The 12,441-nt window shown below is 40.7% G+C and overlaps 1 protein-coding gene across 2 annotated transcripts in view; it reads right to left on the reverse strand.

Moving 5' to 3' along the window:
* Positions 1-2,390: 2,390 nt before the first annotated feature.
* The window catches only part of PNISR (PNN interacting serine and arginine rich protein), a 29,391-nt gene continuing 19,340 nt past the window's right edge, over positions 2,391-12,441 (reverse strand). For both annotated transcript variants that reach the window (XM_084827167.1, XM_084827166.1), the window contains 8 exons: positions 11,436-11,622; positions 10,784-10,974; positions 10,179-10,316; positions 8,314-8,413; positions 7,589-7,642; positions 6,215-6,385; positions 2,998-4,111; positions 2,391-2,753 (listed from right to left, as the gene is read on the reverse strand). In XM_084827167.1, coding sequence (XP_084683293.1) covers positions 2,723-2,753; positions 2,998-4,111; positions 6,215-6,385; positions 7,589-7,642; positions 8,314-8,413; positions 10,179-10,316; positions 10,784-10,974; positions 11,436-11,622 — 1,986 coding nt within the window. In that variant the 3' untranslated portion in view covers positions 2,391-2,722. The remainder of the gene's footprint in view (positions 2,754-2,997; positions 4,112-6,214; positions 6,386-7,588; positions 7,643-8,313; positions 8,414-10,178; positions 10,317-10,783; positions 10,975-11,435; positions 11,623-12,441) is intronic.

Here is a 12,441-nt window from a genome sequence, read left to right on the forward strand (position 1 = left end):
TTGAGCTGAAAAGGCCTTCTCCATCAAAAGAAACATCTTCGATGCAAGATCTCACCTCTGGAGTTAGCCCCAGATGATCTAAGCCATGCATGCCTCCTAAGTGCAATGGTTCCCACCATCACCTTTGCTCCACAATCTGCCTGGTGGCATGTTGTATTAATTTGCTGTCACGGTAATTTCATTGCTTCCGTTTGGAACACTGGCTTGTTCCCTCTGGTCCTCCAGTAGATGGCTGCATAAAGAGCCTATTTTCTCCCAAAGGAAGAGCTGACAACACAACGTTATGGCCTGATAATTGGCCACTTGGAGTCCTAATGCCGCTGAGGAGTAAATTCTGCAGCCCAGCAAATACAAACAGTGACCTTCCTTATCTGCTGGACATGTGTGGATTTTTTCCGATTTCCCCTGCAAAAATTCAACAATTATGGTATTAGGGCAAGGGTGAGTGAACAGGAACCCCACATCCTTCTCTTGAACCTTATACAACAACTCTAATCACTTTGATGTTGGGGCCATAGACAAGAGTGCTTTCCATGATTCCTTCACAGTCTGAAGTAGAGCTGGAAGAAAAGCAATAGAAACCAGACCAGCAGCCTCTATATATACCACATCAAAAATGGGATCCTGTAGCTTCTTAGAAGGTTGTTGTGTTTCAGTCCCCAATGACTGAGCCATTATTAAGATCTGATCTGTGAAATGGTAGAAGTCTTCTGACGGCGAAGCCTCTTCTTGTGCTCCTATGACTTCATCTGATGAGATGGAAGGTGGTGCCGAAGAAATCAAGGTCGAATCTGACTGGTAGTCTTCAATCGACTGCAGAGAAGTCTCCTTGCCGTTCCTTTTTTCCTTGGTTCAGTCGCTTGTCCCGAGTCCAGTGCCAGAGGAAGAGGGTGAGAAATATCTATATCAACACAATGGGTAAGCACTCTTCCCTTTGGTTGTGTGCAGTCTTTTAAAGAGGTGGATCGCAGTGGGACTGGGGGTAGAGGAAGGAAACGTTCTTCCATTGATGGCCTTGATACTGTCGCCGAAGGAGATGGGCGATAATGAGGAAGTGTGGTTCCCATGAAATGGGCAGGACCAAGAAACGAATCTCTATCCCTCGCAAACCTCCAGCCATCACATCCTGGGTGGGAGAGACCAACTGGAATACCTATCCCACTCACAAACAGGACCGAGACCTGTAGTACATTTCTCTGCCATATCGATCACGATGAGGGGTTCTCGATCTATCTGATCGCAGAGAGTCTGGAGAGAAATCATGGTAACATCAGTCTGATGGTACCGTAGTAGGGCGTATTAAATAAGGGGCCGGAGAGGGTTCAACAACCCTCGGCGGTGAGATGTCTCTAATTTCCCCTTCTGACGCCGACGCTGTGGGAGCCACATCTGGCATCGATACTAGAGAAGGCCTGAATTCCACCATCGATACCGACTGACATGTTGGTATAGTAGACTCTAGTAATGGTGGTGGCGCTGGTATCAAAACTTGAGCTGGTTCCTGCATGGTCTTCAGCTCAGGAAGCTGTTTCTCAGATTCCTTTCATCTTTTCTTCTCCTTCTTCTTTCTCCTTCTGCACGTCCATGGAGGTTTTTGGGGCTCTTGCTTTTTTTGAAAACTTTTTTGCCACAGAAACAGTCAAAGACCTGTCAGGAGTAGGCAGGTCAGTCTGGCCCATGGTTAGAGCTGGAGACTTAGGACGTGTAGGCAGAGAAGACTGCGCCTTGTCCGAAATTGCCTGAAGCTGCTGCTTTGAGGTCTTGATTGAGCTGAATCCACAGCCTCCAACGCTTTTTTCCACAACATCACCTTCAAGCGGTTTGAGCGATGGTGCTTTGTTTGTTTTGTAATGTTCCTGCAATGGTGGCAGGTCTCTACAACATGGGCCTCCCCCAGGCAAAATAAACAGAAAGAATGTCCACCTGCAGGGGGCAATTTATTGTATTGCAGACACTTTCAAAAGGGGGCCTTAATGGCCATATGTGCCCCTCACCAATCAAAGATCACTAGAAATATAGGAAAAACTAACCAATCTACTTTTTTAAAAAGAAAAAAACAGAGGTAAACAAAAGAAAGAATAAAAAACAGAGCTACTCAGCGAAAAAAATCTCCAAAGAGAATGAAGTTCCCAATAAGGCAAGGTGCTCAAAAGAGAACTGAGGAGAAAGAAGGGAACCTGCTCGGACATGCGCTGTGGATGGTGGGGGAGGGTTTCTGCCATAAACGTCTCCTCAACTGTAGAACAAGGCTCCACGCAGGCACAGAGCCCGTATGTGTGATGCACAGAGACCACGAAGAAAAACCAAATGTTAAAACTAGTAAGTAGTTTACAAAACAAAAGTGCCTTGTAAAAAAATCTGTACCTTTAAAATAAATTAAAATGCAAGAATTTAAACAAAAATGAACTAAAGAACTTTATTGACATCACAGTACATTCAATAGCAATTTTAAGAACATTACAGCTGAAAGAGAATGGCATATTTTATAGTCTTAGTAAGCACTACTGTTTTGAAAAAATGTAAATACAAAGAAATCCTAGCAAGTACTTAACTCCGAGCAGCATTTCCAAAAAATACAGCTATTTACAGATTTTTTTAAAAAGGGGTTCCGCTTTCACCTATACAGCCACAACTGTAGCCTCTATAATGAGCCTCTATAATGAGACAAGCCCTTAAAAACTCATGGAATTTTTAAATCGTATGACTAGTGCCATATAATTCCTCAGCGTTTACGACGAGGAGGAGTCAATGATCTGAAAAATAAAGAGAAAGGGGGGGAAATTAAAGGGAAAAAGAACCATCAAAACCATACACACTTTAGGCTTAATAATTTTCATTTTTTTAAAGAAAAAGATGCTTTCAAAAGCCACTCCCCATCCCGCCAAGAGAATAATCTAAAATTAGCTTAATTTGTAAAAATATAGACTTGCAGGCATGATGATGAATAGAAATATAAACAAATATATAAATCAAGCAAGATACTTAAAAGAATACTACCTTGATCGTGATTTAGACTTGTGTTTGCGGCTTGCCTTCTTACCAGACCTTTGAGATTTCTCCACAGACCGCGACCGACTATGCTTTGATTTCTTAGGCTTCTTCTCTTTGCTGCTGCCTGGCGACTCAGAACTGCTTCTTGTGCTAGATTCCGAACCCGAATGCTTTTTGCTATCTTTGGTAGAACGTCTCTTGCCTTCCTGCCTAGAATCGTGCCCTAACATTTTCGAAAATACTGAATCACTGCGAGAGAGAGTTCTTTCACTATCTCTTTTCCTCTTTAATCTCTCATCATGATTTCCAGCTTTACTGTCTTTTTCTTCTTTTCTCTGTTTCTCTTTACGCTTCTCCTGGTCTCTCTCCCTCTCTCTGTTCTTTTTCTTATCTTTTTCTATGCTCCGGCTGCGGTCCTTTTTCCTTTCCTGCACTTTACTATCATGACTATGTTTGTGCCTATTTCCACTCACGCTTCTACACTGGTCCTCACTTTTACGTCTATCACGACTCCCACTGCGAGTGGAATGGCTAGCAAGTCTATCCCTTGAGTGACTATCACTTCTACGCCTCTCCCAGTTTCGGTCATGGGAAGGACTACGGTTTCGTTTCCTCTCCCCTCTGTCTACACTCCTGTGTCTACTAGACCTTGGTCTCTCTCTTACCTTGCCCCTACTCCTACTTCTCTCTCTCCTGTTTCTTTGTGAATAGCTCCTGCTTCTGCTGCGTCTAACCTTATGGGAAGGTGACCTGCTGCGACTACGTCTCTTTTTCCTTTTAGGAGAGGAAGAATGTGAAGAGCTGCGACTGCTGCCAGAGCTACTACTATAGGATGAACTAGAAGCTGTGCTGCTGCTGCTGCTGCTGCTGCTTCTGCTATTGGCGCTTGAGCTACCACTGCTAGAACTTTTTGTCCTACTCCTTCCTGTTCTGTCTTTTTCTTTAACCTCTTTTTTTGGTTCGATATCTGGTGACATTTCCTTTGGGGATTTTTTCTTTTCATTAGACACATCCTCCTCCTCCACTTCCTTTGCATCCTCTGGTGGTGAATTGCTGTTTTGCTCTTTACTGGCGAGTTCACTCATCTCTTTTAAAATTTTCTCATTTTGGAGTTTTTCTTCTGCAAAGTAAGTGCATGAACAAATACAATTTTCATACCAAGCGAGGTGGTATAGATGCAAGAAATATTTCACTATCTTCTTACCAAAAATGTCCAATGTATCAAGCAACAATTAACAAGATAACAAAGTGTAACAATGTTAATTCTTTCACAACACTTCCCATGGCCAGTGTGGCTTACCTCCAAATAAACATACAGTAGATTGGGCTATCAATCATCTACAAATCCTATTTTCCATAGGGGTTAGAAGCAAGGGTAGGAATAGAGCCTAAACATTAATAATATTTATGCAAGTTAAAACAATTCAAGGAATTTTTTCTTCCTATCATGGAATGTAACTAAAAAGTATCCAAAATCCAATCCAGTACCACTTAAAAGGAAACACATACTTTACTGCACATATTTGCACTCTAATGCAGAGGTCCTCCAACTGGTGGGTGACCCACACCCAGATAGCCACACAGTCTGCCAGAACACTGAGCAGCTGTTGCCTTTTTTAAGGCTAGGTTAAAGTGGAGGTTCTGTGAGCCTCGTGTTCTATATAGAAAGACACTTCTGGCTCCCATTTGTATGTGCCACTATGTGGAAAGGAGAAGCAGAACGACACGCAATTTGAATGTGCCTGCTACCACAACTCTGCTATTTTCCCTCTTTTGCAAATTTCAGGACAGTTCCCAGAAATCGGAGCTGCTTTCATCTTACACAGGTCTCTCTTGGAAAGGAGGGAAGCCAAGAAGCTTGATTCCAGACTCCTTTTCTAGAGGTGAGACAAAAGGATGCTCTCAGAAGCAAAGGCTGCTGCAGCCAGCAAGACCTCTCTCAATAGCGATGTGGCAAAAAAACAGCAAGGTGGAAAGTGTGAGGAAGCCTTACATCAATACACAAAGTAGAATTTGTATTTTTTTGGCAGAATTTATAATTTTTTACATATTTGTAGCAAAGCAGACTGCCAACCAACTGTATATTAATCACCCACACAGGCTGGGTCTTTAAAAAAAGAACAGTTGACTGAGTACATGTTTCTACTAAAACTAGAAATTAAGTAAGCAGAAAGAATTATATATTCCTCATGCTCATGAGTGAAGACAGAAAAATAAACTTGATTAAATGCTCCTTTCCCCCTTTATACTGCATACTCCCTAGGTCTGAAAAGAGCAGGCTTATTCACCTTGTACTTCTTTAGGCCACATTCAAGGATTTGGGGCTGGGTTGCATTAGCTAACTCCAGCATCCTCTTCCTCAGCATAACCTGGAAAACTCATTGCATTTGGAGGAATCTTTGTAATGTATGGAGAGTGAGTGTGTTTTCCTAAGGATTTCTTCATATCTATTGGTTTGGACCCAGTTAAGTGCATATCATAGGGCCGGCAAAAGTTGTCTTCACCCCCCCCCCCCCGAATTGGTCCTAGAGTTGTGGGGCTCTGCTGAATGGAATGAGATGTAGCACAGGACAATTTTTAGGGATCTTCCCTTTCACCCCTGCGACACAGCCCACCCTATCAGCAAGGTCCCCAACTCTCGGGGGAGCATTTTCAGGGGGCTGGGAACTACTGGTGGAGGAGGGGTGGGAAAGTCAACTTCCACCAGCTCCGTTACACACATTTAATTGGATCAAACCCATTTCTTGATTCCACCTCTGTTCTACTGGAAGATTTTTGCCAATTCTTTCCCTGGAAAATTTGGAATGGAAGTTTGCCCTTGTGTATGTGGCTCCTAGCAGGTAGGTCTTGGGAATGAGAATGACTAAGGTCTTTACTTATGAAGAGCCTTCCCGTCTGTGCTCTTGGCAGATGTGAAATTACCTGCAGCTAAATTTGGAGTTTGGTGTTGTGAACCAATATCAGAACAGAGACAGAGCACTAACCAAAAAGTTAAGAGAACAAAAAACTCCTTGGTTATATCCCCCTTATAGCTCAGGCTAGTATACACAGTACAGTGTTATGTGTAATTTTATTTGCCTTAAATTTAAATAATAAAATATCTTGTTATTTGCATAAGAGTTGGGTCTCATGTTGGAAGTTAGGGTACAAGGTGGGCCACAGGTCCGGACAGGTTGAAAACCACCACTACTCTAGTCAGTTTTGAATCAAACACATGTCCTACCTTCTAGCTGTTTCTCTAGCAATAGTTGCTGTTCTCTCTCCTTCCTCCAAAATGCTTCTTGTTTTTGCCTGATTCTGTGTCGCAGTTCCTCATCATCAGTATCGGATGACTCGGAGCCTCTGTCGCTCCTCTCATCTTCACTGTCTCCTGATCCATAACCACCCAGTCCACCTGCGTGCATAAAGCCTAGTCTATCACGAGGAAAGATTAATCCTGGTTCTTAATATTTCTGCAGGGCAAAGAGGAGAGCATATTGCCCATCTTTCACTTCTTCACTGAAGAAGCCACTTATTCTGGAGGAAGTGCCAATGCTGGTTGACTGGAGTGTTCAAGGCCCACACATTTGAACTGTTGTTCAGTATCTGGTTTTACTTCTTCCGGAATAGCTTGCCATGTTTTCCAGCAAGCAATCGCTATGATTACATACTTTTCCGCTAAATATATGGGTAAAGAAGCTCTTTACAGAGCCAGTCCCAAATGCTTAGTATACATCAGCAAGAGCATATACACAGGAGTGCAGTGCCTAAGACCTGTCCCTGAAGACATCTTTACAATGATTTCAGTCAGCTTCAATATCCAGGGCTTTAAAAAGTCCCAAATGCCAATCAGTTTTCTACGGTTCAGAACAGACTGTACATTTAAAAGGTACAGGTATGGAATAGGAATGGACTTCTCTTCCCCCAAAAGACAGATCTGAAAAAACTAACAGACTGGTAGAAAGTAATCTTGAACATCTGATGCAGAAGCATTTTTTACTTTCTTTTCCAGGTTCTCTTAATCTTTACATTAGTTTACAAAATACATTTCAGCTAACGTGAAATAATGCATCACTAGTGGTAAAAATATTTATTTATTTAATATCACATAATCATTAAACATTGCATTAATGATGTTACACTGACATGCAAACATTTTTTAAAAGATCTATTACATCTCAGAATGCAATTCTGAATTTCATATCCAGCCTGCCCCAATATCATTTATGTGCTGGCTATGAGAACTCAAAATATGCATTTGTTCTGTGGGATTTTTGGCAAGACAAAAAGGTAGATTTTATCAAGTGTTTTATCGAAACACACACTAACACAGCTGAATTAAAAACAGAAGAAAAAATCCTTCAAATCTACTGTATTTATACACTGTATTAGCTATCTGGCCAAAAACACCAAGTTTCACTCACAGGACAGGCTTTATGATTACAAACTGTACAATTTCATAGATTTCAGTAGATTTATGAGATAAGCACAAAAAAGTGATCAGATGCTTTCCTAATGCATGTTGGGTAGTTTCAGTTTAGTTTCAATACATATTTAGAAATGCAAGCCAGAGCTATCTCCCCATTAAGTCCCTCTCAAAAATCAGGAACATACTTACCAAGTCCAGTGAGGGAAGCCAATGCACTGGACTGTGCCAGCTGTTTTGCAGGAGCTTTGTATCACATCAACAACAGGAACAACATGTTAACACAAATAGCCACGATTTCATAGTCATGAGAGTCTATGGTATTGTTAAATCTACTACTATTGCTGTTTTGTGGAGGAGAGAAAAAACATTAAAAACGTATCATCCATCGAAAGCCCAGCAATTTTCTGGCCACGAACTTTTAGAAATTTAAACTGTGAATTAACAGTGGACAAATTAAAAAAAAGTCATTTCCAAATTATACATTTCCAAGTTAATAAGTTTAGTCTGCAATCAGTACAGTATTATTTTCACACAAGTATATGGAATAATGTTACCTATTTTTGTAAAAATAGCTGGCTAACAGTGACAGTAAATTCATTCATTATTCAAGTTTGCTTTAATTTTTGCTCAACTAAATTTGAACTAGAAAGTGGTATCTAAAAACTAAACACACAAAAAGGTTACAATCGTTTAAAATAAAACTCTATAGGAAAGAAATGGAATAACTGAAGTTAACTCACAATACACTGCACAAAATAATACACTACACAGGACAACAATATAAGACTATTACAACTGAATTTTTCAACTTTCCTCCATTATATTTAGACGTTTGGGTGCAGATTGTATGTTTTAAGATGTCCTAGGCCATGCAAAAAGATATTTAATGAAACTACTACAAAGCCTAAGCGTACCTTTTATCGCTTTACGGTGGACATCTTTAGCCACGTAATAAATTTCTTCATTTGTGACATCTAGAAGAATTTCTGTCAGCAGCATTTTTGTCAGCAACATCTGAACAATTTTAGATACAAGATCACTAGTTTAAACGCTATTCTCAGCTACACCTATGCACGTCTATTCACTTCTTTAGGTTAAGAGACACAATGGCTTGCTTTCACTCACTTACTTTCATCCACAATGGCTTTCATTTGCTTTCACCCACTAATTTTTTGAACTATTGAAGGAAGCATCGAACCCATCCCATACAATTGTTCAACCATAAGCAGTTTACTTGGTCTCATTCATTTTAAAATGTACCTATCTGTACAGCATACATAGCACTGGCTAGCAGGTCACCTTTGCATTCACTCACGTGTAGACTTTAGGAGGGCAGAGAGAAACAAGTATTTTTCAAATTTATCTTTTTTCAGTCTACTTTTGGGGAATTGATTCTGGGTGAAATCCAATGAAGCACTTCTACTGACAGAACTGCTTCCATCAGCAGAATTGGGGGGTGGGGGGAGTGAGATTCCTGCTCCCCGTACATGCCCTCAAAATCTTCACCAGAAGATTGGGGAACCCTCCAGAGCAAATTTTGGGGGAAACAAGAGCTTGAATAATCAGAAGTCTGACCAGGGACACACAAGCCTCTGGGCATGCCCAATGTACCTACAGCCACTGTCTCTCTCCTATATTCCAACACATTTTTTTAAATTTCATCATCATATTTATGATATGTGGTCTTATCCTAGGTCAAAACCTTAGGAAATGCCATGACTATGGTAAAAAGCTAATTTCATGCCTCCATTTGGTTCCAGGTTATCTCCCAAGCTAATCAAATGCGTAGTCCAGGGAAGAAGAGCCTGTGACTCTCCAGTTGTTGTTGGGCTCCAGTGCCCATGAGCCCCAGCCAGCATGGCCTACTGTCATGGATGACAGGAGTTGCAGTCCAACATCATCTGGAGGGCCACAGGGTCTCCACCCCTGGTGTAGTCAAATGCTGATGCTAAGTTTACATGTGGCTTGGGAGTTGGGATTACCTGCCATCATGTCAGGCTGTAAATGAAACTTTTTCCTTTTTACCTTAATAGTGCTAGCACTTACAGCAGAAGCATGTCAGACAACTATTTATCCAGCCTAGCATGGTTGCAAGCCATCGCCACCACAGCAATTTGTGCCAAGCAAAACAGCTTTTCCTAATAATTAAGGGTGCAAACATTGATTAAGTAATTACAAAGATTTAGGCCACAATCCTATGCATGTTTAGACCGAAAAGAAGTCCTACAACTCCCAGCATTCCCCAGCCAGCATCCCTCGTTAACCTTGTTTCTAAATTTATATAAGTACAACATTGAACATGACAGATGCCTCACAAAGCAGGGAATACCTCTTCTAAGATGGCACATGCTGCAGCATAGAAATACATGATCTAAAACAAAGCATGCTTTCCTCTTCAAACTACTGTTTAAGAAAAAGACAGCTAGTGTGGTGTAGTGGTTAAAGTGTTGGGCTGACTGGAGAGACCCAGGTTCTAGTCCCCACTCTGCCACAAAGCTCACTGGGTGACTTTAGGCCAGTCACTGACTCTCAGGCTGAACTTCCTCATAGGATTGTTGTGAGGATAAAATGGAGTGGAGAACTACCTTGGAAGAAAAGTGGGATATAAATGTAACCAATAAATTTTACTCATAAGCAATTTAATTAAATCAATTAAATCTGGATAAAACCAATTAACACTTATTAGCACAATAGTTTCTTTAAGAAGAATGAGACAACCCTACTAATAACCAAACGCATACAGGCATGGCCAACAGAGTGGTCCCAAAATGATTCATACCATCTGATACTCCTTTTCTTCCTCTGTCATTTCCGGTTCACTTTGCTCCTCTTGAGGAGCTGGGGAGGGACTCCGGGTAACTTTTCCACTACTTGTAGCCTCTACATTATCAAGATCTTCATCTTCATCATCACTATCCTATAAAGAAAGGAAAATGTGGTAGTTCCAGATATATTTATATGTAAAGTAATTAAGGCATTCCTATTTGAAGTTTCAGCGATTTATATTGATAACAAAACCAGAAATAAGGAACACATTCTTCTGTGCCTACCACCACTTACAGCCACATTTGATATTCTTTAGAGCAGAGGTGGGCAACTTGTGGCACTCCAGATGCTTTAGCCTACAACTCCCATCAGCCCTAGCCAGCATAGCCAATGGTGAGGGATGATGGGAGTGTAGGCCAAAGCACCTGGAGGGCCACAGGTTGCCCACCCATGCTTTAGAGGACTGACAACAAACCAAAGAAGATGTGGGTAGCTTGCTACCTTTGGTACCAATACAGGAGAAAACTAAATCTCAGCTTTCTAAAGTATGCAACTACTATTTAACAGAAATATATTTGATGTAGAAAAATGTAATTATGAAGGAATGTTTCCACTTACAAATTTACTTTTCTGTGGTAATCGAGGTCCATCCTCTTCTCCTGGTTCCACATGTTCCTTCTTTTCCTTTTTAGACAGCTGAGAACGCTGCTGTTCCATTCTCTCTTTCTCAAGCTTCTTCTGTTTTTCTCTTTCCATCTTCTCTAGGCCCTCACGAATCCAAGCAGGTAGAGTTCTGCGTTTAACAGCATCTAAAGTATAATGAAGAAAGGACGTTTTTATTGCCTGATTCAGTGCCGCAGTTCCTCATCATTCATTTTCTTTCTGAGCCTCCTCATATAACTTTCTTTTTAAAAAAAGAAAGAAAAAAAAAGAATGGTCCCCTTAAAAAAAGCCTTCACAGGATTCTAATTCTCTCTCTGGACCAAATTAGACATTGTTGTGGCAAACATATAAATAACAGTCAAGTTGAGGGTGAGCTTCTATAAATGGCATGGGTGGAAGCTGTGCCATCTGAAATGAAGCATGGGCAGGTGAGAAGGGGGAGGAGAATCCATATTCTGCCCAGGCTTTTCCCAAGTATTTTTTTTTTGTCCTGATGGAGCTCAGAGAATAGAAGTCTCATAATTTGCCCATGCTGTTGAAATGAAGAATAAAAATTGGCCCAATCCAGGCCATTATAGTCATTGCAGTGAATATGCCAAAGACATACCAATTTGAGGGGTCTCCTGTTTCACAGGCAACGTGATAGGCGAACGCTGGCGATCTCTGAATGCTGGCCTTTCCCTTCGGTTTTGGGGAGGAGCAGGAGGCGCTGGAGGCCCTGGAGGACCAGGTGGACCAGGCTGCCAGTAAGGTGGATGAAACCCACCCTGAGGTGGACCAAAAGTGGCCCCATGCTGAAAGAATAATGAAGTTCATTTTCCTTCAAATCGATGCTATGCAGTCTCCAACCTTAACATTTCATCTGTCTACAGAAAGTGAAGTAGGAAGAACAGGAAGCTAAGCACACAAATAAACGCATAATCTCTATCAAATGTTCTTGTTTTCTATGGACTCCGAAACTATCTTTTCAGGCCACGAAGATATTCCTAATGCTTTCATAGTCTTTCCACTTTGGTAATCTAGAGGGGCAAAAGAGTGTGTGAAAATGGGGTCTTCTAACAAGCCTAATATATAGCATTCCCATAATATAAGTTAATTGTTATCCTCCTGTATGTAACAAGGACTGACCTAAACAGTTAGTCAAATTCTCACTATAAAGTGATTTCCAAGCAAAAATATATAGAGCGCATATTTTATTTAAATAAGATAGACACAATATATGGTCTGAGATCCCAATCAGTTGCCAGATGACTGATTTGACAGCGCTGAGCATTTGAAAGAATGATGTATATAAAGCAAGCACATAGTTCTTTTTCTTCTTTTAGTAGAATGGTAGGACAGCAATATATATCACTTTCAAAAGATTACAGTTATCAACCAATTTCTCAACCGGCTTTTAATATATTTGTACGTTATCAAAACCTCTGTATAAATGCCTTAAAAAAAAAGATTTTTAGGGGAGGGCATAGGATCTCTTAAATTTGAAATCAATCACAATTTCAGAAAATAAAATCTATCAGTCATTATGAGAAAATGAAGACCATCTAATTATATTTTCTCTTCTATCCATTTGGGAATCTAAAATAGAGGAATTTTGCATTACTATAACATCA

Source organism: Heloderma suspectum, chromosome 1 (assembly GCF_057233095.1).
Source record: "Heloderma suspectum isolate Gila_16-S chromosome 1, 16-S_ref, whole genome shotgun sequence".
Lineage (NCBI taxonomy): Eukaryota > Metazoa > Chordata > Lepidosauria > Squamata > Helodermatidae > Heloderma > Heloderma suspectum.